This window comes from Saccopteryx bilineata, chromosome 6, assembly GCF_036850765.1.
Source record: "Saccopteryx bilineata isolate mSacBil1 chromosome 6, mSacBil1_pri_phased_curated, whole genome shotgun sequence".
Lineage (NCBI taxonomy): Eukaryota > Metazoa > Chordata > Mammalia > Chiroptera > Emballonuridae > Saccopteryx > Saccopteryx bilineata.
This window is the reverse complement of record NC_089495.1, coordinates 32,809,173-32,832,460: the sequence shown is the minus strand read 5'-3', so window position 1 is coordinate 32,832,460 and position 23,288 is coordinate 32,809,173. Positions and strand designations below refer to the sequence as shown.

Here is a 23,288-nt window from a genome sequence, read left to right as displayed (position 1 = left end):
ACATTCTTGATCTGAAATCAAAACAAATAAAACAAGAGACAAACCATATTACTCTTGAGAAACTATGACTTCTATCTTACACTGGGAGCCAGGGCCAAGTGGAACATAGAAGGAACTTAATTTGTCTAATGACCTACCTCTTTTTTGACTACCAGCTACATTTGAGATTATTTACAATTATTTGGTTAGGAAAGGGAAGCTAAAAATTTTACAATCTCACATATCTTGGATTGTAGAGAAAACTGTATTTTTGCACTGGCTGGACAGCTTGGTTGGTTCGAGCAGTGGTCAGCAAACCATGGCTTGCGAGCCACGTGTGGCTCTTTGGCCCCTTGAGTGTGGCTCTTTCACAAAATACCACATGCGGGCACAAAGGCCAGTTTAGGAGTACCCTAACTAAGTTAATAACAATGTACCTACTTATATAGTTTAAAAAATTTGGCTCTTAAAAGAAATTTCAAATTGTTGTACTGTTGGTATTTGGCTCTGTTGACTAATGAGTTTGCCGATCACTGCAGGCGTGGCCAACAGTTTTTGACCCCGGGCTAGATTAGAAAGAAAACTTTTTTCACGAAATATTAAAAGAATGTTAAATACAAAAACGATTCATTTAAGTAAACAAAATTTTATGTAATTTATGAATGTAATTTAGTACAACAAATTAACAAAAAAACTAATGTGACGTGTTGAGGCGCTTTGTATCACCTATTATTTTTTTAATATCTGGCTCTATACTAGTAGCTATTCTTAACACAGCCTCCAAATGTAAATCATTCAGTCTCGATCTTGTACTTTTATTTAGATTCATTAAAGTTTGTTAACAAATATAAGTTGAGCTGAAGATTACTAAATATTCCTTAGCTAGTTTTTTCTAAATTTCCATATTTTCCATTATTCAATTGCTTATAAAAATTGCACAGATGAGTACAAAAGTTGTAAATCTGTATAATGATATTTATTTAAAAAATAAAGAAGTATCCCAAATCCATTTGACCAATTATTGGAAGTTAACCCTAGATAAGTCACGTGGAATTCTTTTCTGCATATCACTATCTTCTTAAATATCTTGATTTCCAATAATCAGATGCTTTTGCTTCTGAGTAGCTGAGATTTTAACGTTCACTGTTGTACAATGGTTAGATATTGTAGTTTATGTATAACGATTTAAAAGTACCACTTATTTCATTTCCACAGTATCGTGCGGAGAATATTAAAAATTTAATTGCGGGCCACATAAACTCATTATGTGGGCCGAATCCGGCCCGCGGGCCGTATGTTGGCCATGCCTGGTTTAGAGCATTGTCCCGAAGCACAGAGGTTGCTGGTTCAATCCCCAGTCAGGGCACATACAAGAGCAGGTTGATGTTCCCACTAAAATTAAAAAATAAAAATATTTTTTTAAAACCCTGTATTTTATAAACTGTTCATCTCTACAAATGCATTTCATTTTTAAAAAAGGAAGTGATCAGATTATCCAAGAAAGTAACAATAACTGTAATACTTTTTTTCTAGTGAAACATTCCAATCTCTTTTTTAGTTGAATGCATTTTCGACTATTAGGAACTATTTCTAGGTTTTCACCTACTTAGCTAACATTTGCTCTTATAAAATAAATAATTTAAGACCCTGAGAAAAGTGATAAACTTTGTAAATGTTAAGATGTCTCTTTAAAAATACAAAGCTATGCTGTACCAGCGATTCAAGTACTACAGCTTTGTCCACCTGCCAGATTTAATGCCCCATCATTCATCACATTACCAAATCACACCAAACACGACACAGAGACAATCTGTTTAAGAAAAGTTTTACTAATGTGTTACTATTTCAGCAAAGTTATTGCAACGGGTTTAAAAGGCAAACACATTATTATAGTAACAAAGATGTTTTATACAATTAAAATATTACATAGACCTATGGGATTGAGTAACAGACATAAAAGAAATTAAATCTGAAATATTAAATCCAGTATTAGCACCTACAATATCTCTGAAAGCAAAACTTGTTACTGTTTCATTCTCTCCTAGTATCTTTTAACTCCCTCCCAAATATGGTGCTTTCAAACATTAAAGATGAACGAAAGACATGAGGCCCGGCACTAAGAACATACAGCCAAAAGAACTAGAAATACTGACTCAGACTTGAGTTTTAGTTCAAAGTCATTTAACATACTGTACTTGAACCAATCATAAGATTTCTTTGCAATGAATACTGTGTCTGAGGAAAGTCTATGAATCATAAGGTTTGCCAGTAGGGATAGTTAAAAATTAGCAATATACAGTATTGTTCCTATCAAATTTTTCCTCATAAGTTATATTTATAACAAAACTATAATTAAAATATTTATTACACTTGCTTATTACACGTACAGGGACACAGCAGGGGAATTTATGTGTTTGATGGGTTAGCATCCACTTTATTGTGCTTACTTATTTTTGAAAGAAACAAGCAACACATACCACACCTTCCCAACATTCAGCGGCAACAAAATTCTCCAAAGAAAAAGAACTGGAAATTGTATTAAATACTGCTTTATTAGAAATAACTGCTGTAATAAAACAAATAACATTATTTTTCCAATGGACTTCAGTTTGAGAAACTTAACAGCAGAAATAGATCTTGAAGATCTGAGTCGTGGCCAAACTGATGAAAATCGGGGAGATGCATTAACAGAACCACTGACACAGCCTACCCTATACTAAATCTCGAAGGAAAGCATTTTATTCTTTTGGGGAAACAAGACTGAACAATGGCTAAGATATGACTGCAATGTCTACAGCCATCTGGGGAGCTAGCCCAGAGAATGAAGAGAATCATTGGTACTGGTGGCAAATAAGAAACTTTACATCGGGCTGACCAACTGCCTATTTCATTAAATGGCTTTGAATTTTAAAAAGTGAAATGCTTTACTGGGTTTTATCAGAAACTAATGAAAAGATTATAGAGTTCTACATAATTTGGAGACACAAAGTGGATGCTGAGCGACTAGAGGTCACTCCAGGTGTGGAATTTTAGAAAGTTAGTCCTTGGAGTAAATGGCACCATGGCTCTGGCAGCAGATACAAAGGAATGACGCTCTGGAGAGGAGGTAGGGGGCGCTCTGCGATCGGCCAGTGGATAGATGAGGGTCCTGGCTGGAGCTGGGCTCTATAATCAGAGGGGGAAAAGTAAAGATTTTAGAAAAGGATGCTAAAAAAACCTTTATAACATCTCTCTTAAACCAACTGATATGAGTGCCTAATATGTGGGCAATCTAAACTTGAACCTGTACTACAGGTCTAAGTACTGAGCTCAATAGTCTAGAAATCCAAGCCCTGTATATTCTGATCTCTGACCAATCACATCACGAGAGGTAGTAGAGCAAAGGGTTAAGTGGCAAATGGAGCACCAGGCTGCCTAGATCACTACCTACTAGTATTTAACCTTGGACAACTAATTTAAGTTCTCCATGCCTGAGCTTCCGCATCTGAAAAATTAGGGTAACAGTATCTACCTCATAGGGTTGTTGTGATGATTAAAATTAAGCATTTACAATAGTGCAGGCATATAAGTGCCAACAAATGTTAGCTATTTTTATGATCATAATTTATTGATAGAATAATGTCTCATTTTTTAAAAATAAAGACAATATTAGTCCAAAGAGAGAAAACACATTTAGTATAATTAATAATAAAGATTTTAAAATTCATCCTGAAAAGAAAAAATATTTTTATTTAAAGACTTTTTTTGTGACAGAGCCAGAGAGCCAGAGAGAGGGATAGGTAGGAACAGACAGACAGGAAGGGACAGAGATAAGCAGCATCGATTCTTTGTTGCGACACCTTAGTTGTTCATTGATTGCTTTCTCATATGTGCCTTGACCGGGGCTACAGCAGACCGAGTAACCCCTTGCTCAAGTCAGCGACCTTGGGTCCAAGCTGCTGGGCTTTGCTCAAACCAGATGAACCTGTGCTCAAGCTGGTGACCTCGAGGTCTCAAACCTGGGTCCTCGCATCCCAGTCTGATGCTCTATCCACTGTGCCACTGCCTGGTCAGGCTATTTAAAGATCTTTTTAAAGTAAAGGCCATCTCCATGATTTGTGCACTTTTTGTTAAAATCACTGATTGCCATATAATGCTTCCACCTGCAGACACCTACAGACTTAAGGAAAATGGTAGAATTGAATTAATTATTCTTATAGTTTCTGCCTCTCCTCCAAAACTTCAGCCTACACTGGATCCTGGGCCTGAGGAACACATAGCTCTGAAAACTAAATTGTGCTGAACAAAATTATTTGTATTCATGAAACTATCCAGAAGTTGCTAATGTAAATCTTTCCCAATGCAAAATTTCACAGTTGTATGAATATTGATAGATTAGTCTCTGGTGTGTAATTGCTCAAAACCCCACACCACTTCAGAAAAACATTATATTTAGCAATAATAGCTGCAAAATGAGTCATGACAAATGGGTTGTGCCAAGTCAACGCAGCTGCAATTGATAAAACAACTTATTCCAACAGCACGTAACAAAAACCACACATAAGGTTCCTGACTGCTCATTTGAGAAGTATCAGTTTAGAAATTGGTCAGGAGAAAGTGTATGGAGAAGTAACACTAAGTGTTCTAAAAAAAAGCCTTTTTAAAGAAATAAAAGATATGCTATCATTTAGGACTTTGACCTTCAAGAATTCAGGTGCGACATTCACTAATGCTTTTTTAAAAAGCAAATTTGGAATGCTGGTTGGTCTGTAGGATTCAATAAATGGTAGAGGAGCAGACAAAATGTATTTTTAAAAAGTATTGAGCCCTGGCCGGTTGGCTCAGCGGTAGAGCGTCGGCCTAGCGTGCGGAGGACCCGGGTTCGATTCCCGGCCAGGGCACACAGGAGAAGCGCCCATTTGCTTCTCCACCCCTCCGCCGCGCTTTCCTCTCTGTCTCTCTCTTCCCCTCCCGCAGCCAAGGCTCCATTGGAGCAAAGATGGCCCGGGCGCTGGGGATGGCTCTGTGGCCTCTGCCTCAGGCGCTAGAGTGGCTCTGGTCGCAACATGGCGACGCCCAGGATGGGCAGAGCATCGCCCCCTGGTGGGCAGAGCGTCGCCCCTGGTGGGTGTGCCGGGTGGATCCCGGTCGGGCGCATGCGGGAATCTGTCTGACTGTCTCTCCGTTTCCAGCTTCAGAAAAAATGAAAAAAAAAAAAAAAAAAAAAAAAAAAGTATTGAGAAAGAGGCCCTGGCCAGCTGGCTCAGCGGTAGAGCATCAGCCTGGCGTGTGGAAGTCCCGGGTTCGATTCCTGGTCAGGGCACATAGGAGATGTGCCCATCTGCTTCTCCACCCTTCCTCCTATTTCTCTCTCTCTTGCCCAGGCTCCACTGGAGCAAAGTTGGCCCAGGCGCTGAGGATGGCTCTGTGCCTCTGCCTCAGGCGCTAGAATGGTTCTGGTAATGCCCCAGACAGGCAGAGCATCACCCCCTGGTGGGCATGCCGGGTGGATCCCAGTCAGGTGCATGCGGGAGTCTGTCTGACTGCCTCTCCGCTTCTAACTTTGGAAAAATACAAAAAAAAAGTCTTGAGAAAGAAGAGAAGGGAATAAATACACTGCTCACAAAAATTAGGGGATATTTAATAAATGAATATGAAGCCATAAAACATCCCCTAATTTTTGTGAGCAGTGTACTTAGAATAATCTGATAAACTCTTTCTCCATCTTCATTCTCTGTTGCAAGTACTTACAGGAACTATGATGTAAAGAAGAGGTTTATGGTCAGTGTGACTTTAAGAACATTATTTAATCTATTTGTATCTTTGTTTGTGCATCTGTATAATGGGGAAACATTTGGCAGATTCTTCTCAGAATCAGAAATACCATTTTTTAAATATCTGCCACTTAGGAGGTGCCCTCAAAACGATAGCTATTATTGCCTGACCAGGCGGTGGCGCAGTGGATATAGCGTCGGACCGGGATGCAGAGGACTCAGGTTCGAGACCCTGAGGTTGCCAGCTTGAGCGCGGGCTCATCTGGTTTGAGCAAAAAGCTCACCAGCTTGGACCCAAGGTCGCTGGCTTGAGCAAGGGGTTACTTGGTCTGCTGAAGGCCCACGGTCAAGGCACATATCAGAAAGCAATCAATGAACAACTAAGGTGCCACAATGAAAAACTGATGATTGATGCTTCTCATCTCTCTCCATTCCTGTCTGTCTGTCCCTATCTGATTCTCTCTGTCTCTGTAAAAAACAAAACAAAACAAAAACAAACAAAAAAAGATAGCTATTATTATAATTGCTGCCCTGGGAAGGAGTATGTTTGCTTTGGTGCATTCTGTCTCTGTACTGCCTGTGAGTGATTGATACCTGTAAACAAAGTTAATTAGGAAAGCACAGCAGACCCTAGCCAACTAGTTGGCTTAATGGTAGAACGTGTGCCTGGCGTGTGGAAGTCCCGGGTTCGAGTCTGTCAGGACACACAGGAGAAACGACCATATGCTTCTCCACCCCTCCCTCTCTTCCTTCTCTCTTTCTCTCTCTTCCTCTCCTGCAGCCATGGCTTATATGGTTCCAGCAGGTTGGCCCTGGGCACTGAACATGGCTCCATGGCTTGCCTCAGGTGCTAAAATAGCTCGGTTTCTGAGCAATGAAGCAGCAGCCCCAGATGGGCAGAGTATCACCAGGTAGGGAAATTGCTGGGTGGATCCTGGTTAGGGCGCCTGTGGGAGTCTGTCTCTCTACCTCCCTGCTTCTCACTTAATAAAAAAAAAAAGAAAGAAAAAGGAAAGCACAGCAACAGAACACTATCTGTAGAAAGAGTAAATGACCTAAACTGGCACAAACAGTGTAGTATAATTTTCTGTCACTTAGAAGACTATGCTAATATACTAGGGCTTCTACATGATTTTGCCTAAAAATTTCTATTAGTGTTACCTAACTTGTTTCTCACTTACTCAAAGTCATTTTATGGCTATATTAGAACATAAACATTCTAAGCAAAAGAATTAAATTTATGGTTCTAAGCCTGACCTGTGGTGGCGCAGTGGATAAAGCGTCGACCTGGAAATGCTGAGGTCGCTGGTTCAAAACCCTGGGCTTGCCTGGTCAAGGCACATATGGGAGTTGATGCTTCCAGCTCCTCCCCCCTGTCTCTCTCTCCTCTCTGTCTCTCTCTCTCCTCTCTAAAAAATGAATAAATAAATAAAAATTAAATTTATGGTTCTACCCACTAGAGGTAAGGTTTCTTTTACATGCCTATGAAATACTCTCCCCACGCCACTCTGAAATTTTTTTTTTTTGTATTTTTTTTTTCTGAAGCTGGAAACGGGGAGAGACAGTCAGACAGACTCCCGCACGCGCTCAACTGGGATCCACCCGGCACGCCCACCAGGGGGCGACGCTCTGTTGTGACCAGAGCCACTCTAGCGCCTGGGGCAGAGGCCAAGGAGCCATCCCCAGCGCCCGGGCCAGCTTTGCTCCAATGGAGCCTCGGCTGCGGGAGGGGAAGAGAGAGACAGAGAGGAAGGAGAGGGGGAGGGGTGGAGAAGCAGATGGGCGCTTCTCCTGTGTGCCCTGGCCGGGAATTGAACCCGGGACTTCTGCACGCCAGGCCGACGCTCTACCACTGAGCCAACCGGCCAGGGCCTGAAATGTTTTGTTTTTAAAGCCATTTGTCATATAGGCAGGGAAATCTCTGAACTGATTATTGTATGCAAAACCTAACTATTTAAATGCCTAAAGTAGTTTTGAAATATTAAAATAAAACAAGATTATCTCCCCCCCCGAAAAAGTAAAACTCCCCAAAACAAAGCAACAACAACAAAAAAATAAGTTTGGCCTGACCAGGTGGTGGTGCAGTGGATAGAACGTCAGACTGGCACGCAGAGGACCCAGGTTCGAAATCCTGAGGTCACTGGCTTAAGTGCGGGCTCACTGGCTTGAGCATGGGATCATAGACATGACCCCAAGGTCACTGGCTTGAACCCAAAGATCGCTGGCTTGAACAAGCGGTCACCTGCTCTGCTGGAGCCCTCTGGTCAAGGGACATATGAGAAAGCAATCAATGAACAACTAAGGAGCTGCAATAAAGAATTGATGCTTATCTCTCTCCCTTTCTGTCTGTCCCTATCTGTCCCTCTCTCTGTCTTTCTGTCTCTGTTTCTTTCTCTCTCTCTCTCTCTCACACACACACACACAGACATGTCTAAAAACAATACTGGGTGGAAAATCAGGATTCAATTCTGTATCACTAAATAAAACTTGGGTTAAATACACAACTCAACTATCAAGCCAATACAGAAAATATGCCACTATATTATCTATTTCCCATGCGGGGAAGAAAGTTCACGTACCCTACAAAATTACAAAAACTTCATATAAATAATTTCATATTTACCTTTAATTCTATGGTTTATCTTCCACTGCTCATTCCTCTGTCTTCATAAATGGTAATTTCAATCTGAACAGCATGGCTGTTAAGAAAACACACTACAGAATATAGCTATAAAAGGGGACTATGGCAAGACGATGTCCATGGTCCGCACAAACTTTTCTTTCAACTTGCATTGTTTTAAAATTAAAAATTTCTCCTACTTAAATACGAAGCTTTCTCCACCTAGCTGAAAAATTTAACAAACTTAATTGCTTGTGGTACTCCATGTATAGTTCCTCCCCAAACACTGATTATTTACTGAGGAAAAGAAAATCTGAAAAAAAATACTTAATTGTAGAACCAGGTTTTTAACTGAGAATCCAGGAGGTAATAAATTCAGGGGTTCAAAATACCCTGAAATTTTATTCAAACCTTTTCCTAGGAGAGGGTTCAAGACCTCTAAAAGTTTAAGAATTATTGACATTGAGTATAATAAAATGCTGAAATTATTATCAGCAGGAAGGCCTGAGATTATCTGACCTAAGTTTTTAAAAATAATTTATTTTTTTCATTACTCCAGTTATCAAGCTATATTAGTTTTTTGCAATTTTATTTACCAAATTCACTTCGTGATTTTCAAAGCTTACTGCCTCGAAAAATATGCACAGTATGTCAAAAGTAATGAAATTATACATCTGGCAGCTGCAACTGATTTCAAATAGTCAGATGAACCCATAGAACTGCAATTCATTTGGATGACAAGTCTCACCACACATTATGAGTTTATGCATTTCAAAGGGGCTTTAGGTTCAGAGTTTCTGCAGCTGAAATGAATTACTCCTACCACCCCCATTATTACTACAAGATGCCCTCAGAACCACCAAGAAAGACAGTAACCAGAATACTAAACAACCCACAAAGACCTGCATAATGCAAAGGAAGGAGAGAAATGCTTTAAGAAAAAATGCTAGAGATAGGAGGCTTATGGTAGATGTGCAATTCACAAAGACAATTCCTGGGCAAATACAAGATGAGTTACATTCTCGTTAGCCAATACCAAATAGTACTAATCAAAATTTTATTTTCATAGATATTTTCTAAAAAAGATACAACTCGAAGTCCTCTCTCAATGGGATCTGTCAGGAGAAGGCCTTGGGGAGCATATATCTTCTCATTCTGCTCTTGAATGTATTTGGAGACTTTCTTCAGAACCTGAGAGAAAGAAATACCACAGCTTTTTACACATTTCATGGGATTTCCCTGTAAGTATCCGCTGAACCTCAAAATCTTCAGGCAGTGGCATTAGTTTTGAAAGCAAGTCATGGCTATTCATATGGAAGGCTACTGCTCTGATTATTTGGCTCACAGAGCGGCACACAATAGATAGCAGAGCTTGATGGACTGACTCTTCAAATCATCATGTAAGTAGAAATGCATATGAAAGATTGAGACCTAATCTTCTCCTTACATCCTAGTGACCTCATTCCTGGATATATAAAAATAGATGATCACATATGCAATTGTTAGTTATGCTTTTCTCTTTCCCTACTCACAAAGTGTCGCTAATGTTACAGCAAAATGGTGGGATCTTGATAACATTATACGGAGTGAAATAAGTAAATCAAAAAACCCAGAAACTGCATCATTATTCCATACGTAGGTGGGACATAAAAGTGAGACTAAGAGACATTGATAAGAGTGTGGTGGTTATGGGGGGAGGGGGGAGGGGGAGAGGGAAAGGGGGAGGGGCACTAAGAAAACTAGATAGAAGGTGACAGAGGACAATCTGACTTTGGGTGATGGGTATGCAACATAATTGAACAACAAGATAACCTGGACATGTTTTCCTTGAATATATGTATCCTGATTTATTGATGTCACCCCATTAAAAAAAAAAAAAGTGTCGCTAATGTGACATCTTTTAATATCAAGGCCACTTCTTGGCTTTCCCTTTTAACACTTAAGAACTGCTTCTTCTCTTCTTGGTACATTTTCATCGATTTTAAAGTTGGACTATAATGAAAGGTAGCCCAGTTAGTTTAAAACAGAACAGTTTACTTCCTTTTTCCTTTGGAAAGCACGTGGGCGTCAGCTGCTGTGGAGTTTCTGATGGCTCCAAGTGTCTTACAGCATTTCCACCACTGCTCCTAGTGCTACTCTGTAGTTTGCTCTTGTGTCCTGGACGGCAACCTCCATTTATAAGTTCAGTATTAAGGTTGTAAAAGTCAAAGCAAATGTAGACAAAAACCAGATAGGATACAAAGGAACTTCTGGAAATTGCCAAATCTCCAGCTTTAATAAGGGTAATTCTGAGGCAGATAAACTAGAAGAAAATAAATCTTAACAGCTATATACAAAATCAAAGAGTTACATGTTGTATTTCAGATTCAAAGCCATCAGAACCTTTTTCTAGCTCTAATGTTCAAAGAGGCTTTGATCCAGTTCTTTAATTACTATATATTTTCCTAAATTCACACTATCAGCATATGATAAAGTCACAGATAAATGTGATCACAACCTAAAGGGGAAAAATAACTATATGAATATAAAGTTGGAAATTAAGAAATGATTCAAGAGTGGGTCTATAATGTACCAGGGCAAACAAATAATTTAAGATGTTACAATTTAGATGTTTTAGTGTAAACTGACTTAGAATTCAAAACTATCTGTGGTTTGTATAACATTTTCTTACTGCAGGAAAATAAAGAGTTTATTCAAGTTACATCTTTGGAAATAATGTAATCTGATGTTTTATGCTTTTTTAAAAAAAGCATGATAGTATAAAAAGAGCAACCTTATGTAGTAAATTAAGAATGCTATTTTTAAAGAAAAGATTTTTTTTCACTTAATTATCTTAAGTGATACACATATCATTCTGCTATTTTCAACTCTCAAAGAATTTGAGCAGTGCTTAGTCTTGATGGACCAAAAGGAAAAAAACAAAAAACCCCAGGCACTATCTCCCTATCACAGTTTGTCAATCAGGCTAAAACAATGAATAGAAGGAAGTAGCCCCTAAAGGTACCCAACTCAGGACTCTTAATCTTCTGATTTCCTTTTTCAGCTCGCCTGCCAGAATTAGAAATTGGAGTAAGCCTCCCCTCACAGAGGTCCATTTATACCAAGAGGACACCCAGAAAAATGCTTGCATGGCTGGTTTCAAAGAAAGGATTCCTTCAGAACAGCTTTCCTCCCTCTCCTTGGGCACAGGTTACTAACAAAGAAATAGCATTCCTTTACTTGATTCAAGCACAACTTTGTTGCGCAGGTTTTTATCTAAACTTTAATAGCATTCATGTGCACTTGGGTATCAGTTTAAAAAGAAAACAGTTTTCTTTTTGTATAAGCTCCAAATCCACTTATACTATTTTGGTGAAGGCAGCACTGACCTGAACAAGATGCTCTTAAACTCTTACGTCTCTTTAGCAAAAGGAAAGCATTAATGTGAGTAGGCTCATACTGCATCCCAGACAGGACAAAGCATCCTTCTCACCCCCAAGAAACCATATGTTGGTCTTTTATTCATACTTTATATCTGTTATCTTCAAACCTCAATGTCTATAATATTTACAAAGCTAAACACAATGAAACCTCAGGAAAGACTAATATCCACCTCAAAAAAATTAAACTGGAGAAAGCCTAGATCCTTCAGAAAAAAATATCCTAGATGAGGCTAAGAACACCAAGATCACAGCTAATTTCAGAAACAAAGTTCCTTCTAACTGTTCCTTTTACAGAGTACAGCACTCAGGCAGGGGGTGTTCTCCAGTTGAGGAACAAGGCAGACAGCTACTGACAGAACCTCTACAATCCCATTTGTTCCCTAATTATCATGGGCAGCAACCACAGAGAAATAACACTGAAGTCTTTATTTTCATTTTAAATCAATAAAAAAGAACATTATAGGGAAAAAAATGCATGATTGTTCTAGTGAGTTCTAAAAGGCCTATTTACAATTTAAAAAATTTAACCCACATGACCAAGTGTAAGCACTATTACATTTGGCTTACTATTTGTAAATTAGAAATCTTAGTGTTTAAAACAGTAAAGACTAAATGACTCAATCCTGTCCTGTCATAAAGTAGAAAATAATAGCACAAAATTTCTAAGATACAAACTACAGAGGGAGAGGGCAGCTGTTCTTATACTTGTATCATTTTATCAAAAATATAAATGCACATTTAAAAAGTTTTCTTTTAAAAGTATAGATACATTGTATCTTAATTATCACCATTCTAGTTATTCATTTTTCATGATCTAGTTATTCATGTCTAGTTTCTAAAATAAAATCATATACTTAAAAAATGTTGCCATGCCTTAACATTTTGGTTTCTTGATTAATTTTATTTGGTCTTTACTTGCTTTAAAATAGTTACTCTGTAAAGACAACTGCATTAGATTTATAAAGTAATACCTTATACATTGCCCATGAACCCAAGTTAAAACATATATTGGGGTCAATTTCCACTCTATTTCTGATACTGAGAACTGCCTTCCAAGATCAATAATCAAAAGAATTTTAATGAAGAGCTGCTAAATGTTTTAGTAGCTAAATAAACTAGCTGCTAAATAAGATTATTTGAACTCGAAATAAAAAAATTTTATATGTCACTTCACAAATATGATTAAAACCTCCATATATACTAACTTAATTTTTAAATCTTAACACTCTTTTTAAGCATCTACCACATGAGGCAATTTATTAGTGCTAAGACCCATTTTACAACAGAAAGCACTCTGACTTAAGAGAGTAATCTCTCTTGTCCACAATCCCATAATTAGTAAATGACTTGGCTGTCACCCAATTACCACTTTCTTTCTACAAGTGACATCAGAAGGAGCTACCTATATCTATTTCAGCAAATGCTCATGGATAAAGAAGTTAATTAAAATCTTTAACAAATGTAAAAGTTACAGTGAAATGACAGCTCAAGCATTTCCTATCCTATTAAGCATGAACAAAATACTCTGGAGTCTGGATTTCTGACTTAACTTGGCTGCCTTTTATTTTATATTTATCTAAATGACCATCCTGGATGACCTTTTTTTTATTGTTTTTTATTTTTTGTATTTTTCTGAAGGGAGAAGCAGAGAGACAGAGAGACAGAATCCCACATGTGCCAGACTGGGATCCACCCAGCATGCCCACCAGGGGGTGATGCTCTGCCCACCTAGGACGTTGCTCCACTGCAACTGGAGCCATTCTAGTGCCTGAGGCGGAGGCCAAGGAGCCAACTTTAGCACCTGGGCCAACTTTGCTCCAATGGAGCCTTGGCTGCGAGAGGGGAAGAGATAGACAGAGAGAAAGGAGAGGGGGAAGGGTGGAGAAGCAGATGGGCGCTTCTCCTGCGTGCCCTGGCCAGGAATTGAACCTGGGACTTCTACATGCCGGCCGACACTCTAACACTGAGCCAACCGGCCAGGGCCTAGATGACCAACGTTTTATTCACATGAGTTCAGCCTTACCCTCCCTTTTTACTTTTGGCTCTTCATCAATTCTTGATTGTCGCCAACATGTCCATTGAATTTGTCCGCCCCCCTCCATCTCTACGGCTCTGTTCCTTGTCCAAGCCATCATCATCTCTTGCCTGGACTTCTACAGAACATCCTAACTGGTTTCCTGCCTTTTATAACTTTCCCCCCACAGAACAAAGAGATTTCTTAACAAGGAAAATCTGATCATAACCCTCTCCTGCTTAAAACCTTTGAGTAGCTTCCTCCTGCACTGAAAATAAAATCTGAACTTATTTTCCATGGACTACACACTCCTGACTGATACAGATCCTCCTTAGCTCTTCAAATTTATCTCTAGCCATTTCCCCCGCTCCTCTCCTTCAATACCGCCTTCGGTCAGTTCCCAGAACTCAGGAAGCTCTCTGAGCCCTCGGAGCATAGAGCACTGAGCTCCCTGCCAGAATGGCTCCAGGCTTTTTATCCTCCAGGCAGCGCTTTAAAAGTTACCTCTTCAGAGGCCTTTTCTGACCGCACAATCGAAATTAGACTTCTCCTATTATTTTCTATCACAGGAGTTTGTTTTCTTCAAGGCACTTATCACAATTTACAATTTTGTTGTTTTGTTTCCTTAGCATCAGTTGTTACCACTAAATTATAAACTCCGCAAGGTCAACACCCACGTGTGCCCGATTCAGCTACATCCCCTGCATACTGGTTAGCACAGAGTAAGTTTCAATTAATATTTAGATTTGAACGAATCCCTTCCCCTTCACTCAGCACCACGTCATTACAGAGAAGCTGCTACAACAAACGGACTGAAAGCTGACACAGATCCCCTATACTCCTGATTTTGAATGTTAAACAGGAATGAAAGCTGCTTCTCTGTATAACATAAAGAAGGATATAAACTACTATTTACCATTTAAATTAAAAAAACTTGTAACTAGCTTAAAATATTTTAGCTGCAACAGTATCTGCTGCTGTAATGGTATATGTGGAGTACAAGACACTCATAGGGACATTTCTAGTAGGTGGGCTATATAATATAGATGTCATTAGAGCATATCTTTTTCTAAACATGGTTAAAATTTAATGATATATTAGGGGCTTACTGTGATTAACTTAATTTCATCCACTTAACACACATTTAGTGAATGCCTAATATACCCAAGGCATAGTGTTAGGCATGAAGAGGGATACAAAGTGGTTAAGGCACTGTTTTTTTGGTTTTTTTTTGTATTTTTCTGAAGCTAGAAATGGGGAGAGGCAGTCAGAAAGACTCCTGCATGCGCCGGACCGGGATCCACCCACCTGGCAGGCCCACCAGGGGGCGATGCTCTGCCCACCAGGGGGCGTCGCTCTGTCGCGACCAGAGCCACTTCAGCGCCTGGGGCAGAGGCCAAGAAGCCATCCCCAGCGCCCGGGCCATATTTGTTCCAATGGAGCCTCGGCTGCGGGAGGGGAAGAGAGAGACAGAGAGGAAGGAGAGGGGGAGGGGTGGAGAAGCAGATGGGCGCCTCTCCCGTGTGCCCTGGTCGGGAATCGAACCCGGGACTTCTACACACCAGGCCGACGCTCTACCACTGAGCCAACCGGCCAGGGCCAAGGCACTGTTTTTGACCTCAAGAAAAATACATGCTTCATGGGCAAATAACAATGTAAACTCCTACATTCCAAAGTAAAGTGGTAAGTGCTGGAAAACAGGTACAAATAAATGTTGAGGGGCTAGCAAGGAGAGAAAGACTATGATGAGAGAGGAAGGAGAAGTCAGAGGACAGCGGGACAGAAGGGACTGGTGAGATGTGAGACACAGGAAGAATGGCAATTCCAGGTGGAGAAAACGCTGGAGGGTACGTTTGGTGACCAGTGAGTAACTGAATTTGGCTGAAGGACAGAGTGAGCACGGGGTGGCAGACGGCCTGAAAAGGTGAGCTGGAGGCTAGCTTGCGAAGGAGCTTGAACTTTCCCCACTGGCAGTAAATGGAAAGCCAGGGAAGGTCTCTGGCTTAGCAGGAGTGGTAGACATAATCAGGCTGTGTCACTATGAAAATAGAAAACAGCAGCAAAAAGGTTGGAAAGGTAAAAGAATGGAAGAAATGAGACTTGGCATAAATTAGGATAGTACCATGTTTCCCCGAAAATAAGACAGTGTCTTATATTAATTTTTGCTCCTAAAGACGCACTAAGTCTTATTTTCAGGGGATGTCTTATTTTTCCATGAATAAAAATTCACATTTATTATTGAACAAAAAATCAACATTTATTAATATACTGTAGTCATGTCATCACAAACATCAGCAAAACCAGCCAAACTCTGAATTCCATCAAGAATTTCTTGTGACTCTATTTCCATGTACAACAATCTACCCCGTTTCTTTGAAAATAAGACAGTATCTTTTATTAATTTTTGCTCCTAAAGATGTGCTGGGTCTTATTTTTAGGAGAGGCCTTATATTTCCAAGCTTGAAAAAAAAATGCACTAGGTCTTATTTTCAGGGAAACTAAGGGTATTAGAGGAAATCATGAAAAGATAACGAATGGGAAAATGGAAGAAAAAATTTCAGTTTCTGACAACTGACAAACTTTTCTCTCTTCTTCATCTCCCCACCTAAAGACAGCGTGCTATTAAACAAAGCAGGGAGGAAGGAGGACTGACTTCTGAGCATCTAAGCTGAGAAGCCAGCCTCTCTGATCTAGCAGGAAGTGGGAAAGAGAGGAGAAGAACTCAGGTGGGAGGAGAGAACTTAAACAGAAATTTGGGGAAACAAAGTAAAAAGATTCTCAGAAAGCTGCTAGAATGAGAATACAGATTTTCTACATTCTTAAGTGTGAGCCAATTTGAACACTGATACATCAACTCCAAGTCACTTATCAATTAAGGCCTATTTCTGAAAGATGCAGGATTCTTTTTCATGTTCTGGACATGTAACAACAAAACTCAAATTATTATAAATGCCTCTTTAAATTTTATCATAATTGTCATCTAAAAACATAAACATGTAACAAACACACTTTATTCATAATTTTAAGAGGTTTTATGGAAAAAAAAAAAACGTAGCCTTACCTTCTCGTAATGAGTTTCCATGCATAAGAAGATGGTATATGCTGTTAAACACGCCAAACAGCCTTCAAGATATGACTGACCCCCAAGCTTCTCTGCTTCTGCATAGAGGTTATTTAGGGTTCGAACTGTTTCTTCAAACTGCTGCCTATCAATCTGTACAGGAAAGAATTTAAGAATAAGTTTTGGGAAAAAAAAGATTGGCTACTTACTGATGCTTGCTATCACTAATTTATTTTGCTGTTTTGTCAACGTTCTTATCTAATAATCGGCAAACAATTTTTAGGTGATTAAATCTGGCCCTAAGTTACTTACACTGGTTAGTGTTTGTTTAATTTTATCCCTATTATGAACAATGGATATCTTGAAGTCTCAACATGGTGTTTTCTTATTCTCTATAGTGAATTTCAAGTAAATTAAATTATACAATTTTTTGATCTTTTAATTCATCTATATTCAAACTGTGTACCTAACCATTATGTACTATGACAGGCTTTAGAGAAAGATGAACGAGACAGTCTCAGTCTTCAAGGAGTTTACAGTCACACGAACAGAACACATAGACATAAAAATGCAATCAACTGGCAGAGTAGTACAGCAGAGGCATACATAAAGCCTGGTGCAGGGACAAAGGCAGAAGTCTTTCCCTTTGGAAAGAGAAGGCAATCTTAAATTGAGAGACTAACACAGGCATTGACTAGGTAAAAAAGGAAGTCAGGACATTTTAAGCAGAAGGATCAAAGGCTACAAGTTCTGTATTACGTTTATTCAACATCCCATCTATTTTAAAGTACCTATTTGGACTAAAACCTGCATAACTCCTCACACAACTCCAAGTCATTCCCATTACCTCTCATTCAATGACATTATCTTATGTTTACACCAATACTATTGTCATTCATTTTTCACTTTAATCACCTGTTTTACTTACCTCTTCCAATATCACTTTATTTTCTAACAGTACTTTGTAGATTTTATTTTAGAATATACTTTAAAATTTTTATTGAATTTATTGGGGTGACATCTGTTAATAAAATTATACAGGTTTCAGGTGTACAATTCTACAATACATCATCTGTATATTGTATTGTGTGTTCACCACCCTGGTGGGGGATAAATGGTGATGGAACTACTTTGTAAATTTTATTCAATACTTTACCATAAGACTTTCAAGGCTATTAGTAGTGTTTCATCCAATATTATCATTTCTGGTAACAAAACACAATCTGTCTTTACTTTAGGCCTTCTAGATCTCCCTTGTTCCTAAAACTAATAACTATTTACATATGAATTCTCTTTTATGAAGTCTTTATATAGAAATGGACTCAGAAAAAAGTCAAAGAATATTCTGAGACAAAATATTCCCAAGAACATAATTTTTAAAAGTATAAGATAATTTATAATCATCACCCTTAAGCTATTAAACTTTTTAGGTTAGAGGCAGTTGTAATTATTTTGTCCTCTGTGTGAAAAACTATGGGGATACAATGAGCCAACAGCATGAAAATATTTGATGTAAACTTTAACACAATGGTGACTCTACCTATTTTTCAAAAGGAACTACTTTTTTTTTGTATTTTTCTGAAGCTGGACACGGGGAGAGACAGTCAGACAGACTCCCGCATGCGCCCGACCGGGAATCACCCGGCATGCCCACCAGGGGGTGATGCTCTGCCCACCAGGGGGCGATGCTCTGCCCCTCCGGGGCATCGCTCTGCCGCGACCAGAGCCATTCTAGCGCCTGGGGCAAAGGCCAAGGAGCCATCCCCAGCGCCCGGGCCATCTTTGCTCCAATGGAGCCCCAGCTGCGGGAGGGGAAGAGAGAGACAGAGAGGAAGGATGGGGGGGGGGGTGGAGAAGCAAATGGGCGCTCTCCTATGTGCCCTGGCCGGGAATCGAACCCGGGTCCCCCGCACGCCAGGCCGACGCTCTACCGCTGAGCCAACCGGCCAGGGCCAAAAGGAGCTACTTTTAATTTCCCAGAATATCAGAGTTTCTGCCAAGGTGGCAATGGTGCTAGAGCCAGGACAGGGTTTCTTCACTGAGCCACCACCTGAAGATGTGGTTTGCCAAGCACGGTCATCTATAGAACCTGTCAGAGTTCTCATTTCCTGAAAACAGACTTAGGCAAACAGCTCAGTGAACAAATATTAAAGGTAAATTATTACCTTCACCTAATTATGCCTAAGTTAATGTTTTCAGTTTGCCCATCAGTAAATCGCAGAAGTCTAAATAATTTCAAACATTCACTTTTGATTTACCTATAAAGTTATGATCTAATAAAGTTCTTTGAATTATTTACATATCTTTGGACACAATATTATGATTCATAACCATGGGATCCAAACCAGAAACATTTCTTTCAGATCAGAAACACTGATTATATCAGCAACACTAATTCTTAAAAGTTATTCCAAGATTGCAATGCTTTTGCAGGATGGAGGCAAATCACAGATTAAACAAAAACAATAACAAAGATGAAGAATTTTTTTAAAAAAGGTTAAGAAAATAGAAATAAAGGTATAAACCAGTGTAGAATTTCTTTGGAAGTTTATTTTTAAAAAGGAGGGGGAGCCCTGGCCGGTTGGCTCAGCGGTAGAGCGTCGGCCTGGCGTGCGGGGGACCCGGGTTCGATTCCCGGCCAGGGCACATAGGAGACGCGCCCATTTGCTTCTCCACCCCCACCCCCTCCTTCCTCTCTGTCTCTCTCTTCCCCTCCCGCAGCCAAGGCTCCATTGGAGCAAAGATGGCCCGGGCGCTGGGGATGGCTCCTTGGCCTCTGCCCCAGGCGCTAGAGTGGCTCTGGTCGTGGCAGAGCGACGCCCCGGAGGGGCAGAGCATCGCCCCCTGGTGGGCAGAGTGTCGCCCCTGGTGGGCATGCCAGGTGATTCCCGGTTGGGTGCATGCGGGAGTCTGTCTGACTGTCTCTCCCCGTTTCCAGCTTCAGAAAAATACAAAATAAATAAATAAATAAATAAATAAATAAATAAAAATAAAAAGGAGAGGGAGTAAAAAGCAGGACAGGCAGCAGTAAAGGCAAAGGACATGCCTAACATGCAAGGGCTCAACAGATCAAAGGTGGGCCTTTTCACTCCACTCCCTTCAGGCACTGTGGAGGGCTGTCAGTGTTCTCTAGTTACTTGGTCATTGACATAGGTCCTAGCTATATCAGAATTTGGAGATATGTGAAGCTGGAGTCAAATACAAATTTGGGTTAATAAACACTAAAAGTCAAAATGGAAATAGGAATGACTTGTTTTCCCAGAATTTTCATTTTCTTGAACTATGTGGTAGAAAGCATGGGACTGAAGCTTAGAGCACTCACAAAGCAAGGTAACTTCCACTGACTAGATGTAAAAAGTTATTTTTAAAATCATTTGTATGGCAACAAATGCTTAGACCAAGGGTGCCTAAGATGTCTATATTTTGGGCAAAGTGAGAATAAAGCTTCCTTTTAAGAACTGTCCTGGCAACAAAGCACTTATGCATCAAAGTACTGTATTACATTCGAATAGGCAATGAAGAAAGCAAACTTGTTAACAGAAAGAACTTGTCCTCACTCCCAAATTAAAGGGCACAAATGCGTGTGTTTAATGCTTTCAAGTAATACAAAACACTTGTGCATTAGTTTCTTCCTCTATTAAGCTGCCAAGTGTGATGTTCTCACAGAAGGAAAATCAACCTCAGTGGCAGAGCAATCAGTACAATTTCTAGTGTTAGTTGAGAAACAAAGAGAAAAACCTTTCAATTTTCCATCAAACAAGCAAGGCAAATTTAAACCTGTAATTTAAATTTAATCTCAACACAGAAAAAAAAAAATCAAAGCTTTCCCAAGAAGTTTAAAGTATAAGCTAGTGTTCTAACCCAAACAAAAAGAAAAAAAACAAAAAACAAATCAAAGGCACAATTGAACACTACCATATAACATTCCATATAGTACTCAGAATCACAAGCAGTTTCGGGCTATATTAAATCAAAGAAGTAAACGGACTCCAGAATTTAGAAACATCAATTTCCTGTGAGAAACAGTAGAATACTGTGACTATATTGTGATTATGTATTCCAACTATAAAATAAAGGCTCTGCCACACACAGTGGAAGACTAAAGTCTGATTATGCATACATATATAAAATTTGGCTCAACTATGAGTTCAAAGTTTGACAAAGGAATCTTGTAACAACCAAGTAAGTGTGGTGAAAAGAATAGTTTACATTCTGATTTGAAAGTACATAAATAGTGTGTTTCCAAAACAGGCTTAAAAATAAAATATTTCATCTATTTCACATGTCCTAATATGTAAAATGCTAACTGTAATTTTAAATTATTTTAAAAACAACACTCAGTAGCTTTAGCCAGTAGGCATTTGGCTCAATTTCTACCTCTTCAAACCACTGTGGAAATGTCCACCTAGTATCAGGCTGAGTTAACTCATAACATTGTTGACAACAAACTGCAGCATTCAGATGGCATTTCATAAACAAGCTAATCTACAAACCATCTTTATGAGACATGTTTGATCTTTAATTTGCACTTAAAGAAATATACTTGGGCCACTAACTTGCCCAGGGTTATAAATCAAGTAAAGGACACTATAACTGATCGTTGTTGATTTTCCAACCTTGGCAATCAGGTAGAACCACGTACCTTCCCACAAACTGGTTTTAAATGACTGCTACACATTGCTCTAGACAAATCTACACCCACTTATTCCACCACCAGCCTTTCTTAGCCCTACACCCACAGCATGCCTAATCACTTCTCAGTCCCTCACCTTCCTTATCAAAGAGGAAAGCCACCAAACTTGCTCCCATCTAAACCAGAAATTGACTTTAGAACAAAGTTTCTCTTTGGGTGGTGAACAGATGTGGGCACAAGAAAAAACACGTTCAAAAGGCTCACTTCATTGACCTTTAAAATAAGATACAATGCTTTTGTTTGTTTGTTTTTGCTAAGTCTGAAAAAAGGGGAAACATCCCATTCTTCCATTTCTGTATGCTGGGTTGTCCAAAGGACCTATGTCCTGATGACAGTTTTGAGATGCAAGACAACACAACGCAGGTGGCAGCCAGTGACCATTATCAGGAGTGACAAGGTTAAGGCCTTGTTCTTGTCCAGGCCCTCCAATGCTCTACGTTTTTCAGGTTCCAAGAAAGCCTGTCTCGTTGTCTGGCACAGCCCCTAAATCCTTTCTGTCGAGCAGTGCGGCCAGCACAGCAGCCACAAACCCCAGTCACTAGAATGATGATGTTTCCTCTTGCTTGGCAAGGTAGGAATACATAGCTCACAACATGCTGAGTTAGGTGGCTTGGAGCATCAGGAATTAGTTTCTCATCACTGTTGTCAATAACCCAGGTTGGGTGTGGTTGACAACAGGGAAAGAAGACGGCTGGGTACAGAACCCCCAAAACTGGGCATCACAGAATTCCATAAAGTCATCATACCCGGGGGCTTGGTCATATTCCTCCTCCTGCAAACCCCAGGTCTTGCTTAAGGGCCCTGTTCGTACACAGGGAAAGAAGACGGCTGGGTACAGAACCCCCAAAACTGGGCATCACAGAGTTCCATAAAGTCATCATACCCGGGGGCTTGGTCATATTCCTCCTCCTGCAAACCCCAGGTCTTGCTTAAGGGCCCTGTTCGTACACCTGTGGCTAACACCCCATCTTTGGCCGCCCCTACCCAGAGCAATGCACTCCGCGGCCCTGGTTTCAGCCCAAACCCCCTCCCTTTCCTGGGTAGTCTCCCACCCTGGCCCCGGAGCAGGTGCGGGGACCAGGCTGCGTACCCGGTTCTCCAGCTCCGCGGGGAACTTGGTCTGGAACTGGCAGCGTGTGCCACTGCTGTAGTCTCGCTGAATAAACACCTTCCCGAACACCGGCGCCTGCTGCGGCCTCATGGCGAGGACAAGACGCGCCACGCTGCGGGTTCGGGGGACACCAACCACGGGTCAGATCCCCGGCCTGGACCCACGACTCCAGCCCGCCAGCCCTCAGACCCACCCACCGCGGAAGGCAGCCCAAGCCCTACTCCGCCCCATTCCCCTTCACCCATGCTGCCACCGCGGGCCTTTAGCTACGGCCCCTGCTCAGGCCTCGCGCCCCCCACAGCCCGGTTCGGCCCGGAAAACACGAACCCGCCTCCTCCGCCCTCCAGCTGCTGTCGCGCCGCATGCGGCGTCACTTACGGCCTGTCGCAAAAGGCCTCTTTCCCCGCCCCTGAGCTCAGACTCCGACCTCAAGTCTAGGACCCACCCTCTTCTCCGGCCGTAAAGCGACTCTGCCGAGGCTGCGCGCTGAGGTGGAGGGTCGCGCACTGTGGGCGGGGCCCGGGCCGACTGGGCTTTCCGCCCCGCCCCGAGGAGTCTACCCGGAAGAAAGAGGCCGGGCGGGGCTGGAGGGCGTGGCGGGCCGGGGCGGGGAGAACTGAGGAGACCCTAGCTGA

The 23,288-nt window shown here is 40.7% G+C and overlaps 1 protein-coding gene across 3 annotated transcripts; it reads right to left on the bottom strand.

The window, feature by feature from the left end:
• Window positions 1-1,787: 1,787 nt before the first annotated feature.
• Window positions 1,788-23,057, bottom strand: GOLGA7 (golgin A7). Of its 3 annotated transcripts, none has more exons than XM_066236638.1 (6): window positions 22,981-23,057; window positions 22,633-22,765; window positions 16,850-17,002; window positions 9,442-9,543; window positions 8,356-8,418; window positions 1,788-3,144 (listed from the first exon to the last, which is right to left on the bottom strand). In XM_066236638.1, the coding sequence occupies exons 2-5, from the start codon at window positions 22,741-22,743 to the stop codon at window positions 8,371-8,373; spliced, it is 414 nt and encodes a 137-aa protein (XP_066092735.1). In that variant the 5' UTR covers window positions 22,744-22,765; window positions 22,981-23,057; the 3' UTR covers window positions 1,788-3,144; window positions 8,356-8,370. The 3 variants fall into 3 exon arrangements, with proteins under 3 accessions (XP_066092735.1, XP_066092736.1, XP_066092737.1); XM_066236639.1 differs by lacking the exon at window positions 22,981-23,057 and adding an exon at window positions 22,895-22,974; XM_066236640.1 differs by lacking the exon at window positions 22,981-23,057 and having other exon boundaries at window positions 8,356-8,423; window positions 22,633-22,881.
• Between the last annotated feature and the right edge of the window lie 231 nt (window positions 23,058-23,288).

Excerpts from the sequence above, each read along its gene's own strand:
- GOLGA7 (XM_066236638.1), bottom strand. The coding sequence starts at position 22,743 with ATGAGGCCGCAGCAGGCGCCGGTGTTCGGGAAGGTGTTTATTCAGCGA. Across the intron at positions 17,003-22,632 it reads CCGCGGAGCTGGAGAACCGG|ATTGATAGGCAGCAGTTTGA; the intron begins GTACGCAGCCTG and ends TTTCCTGTACAG. Across the intron at positions 9,544-16,849 it reads TGGAAACTCATTACGAGAAG|GTTCTGAAGAAAGTCTCCAA; the intron begins GTAAGGCTACGT and ends TCTTTCTCTCAG.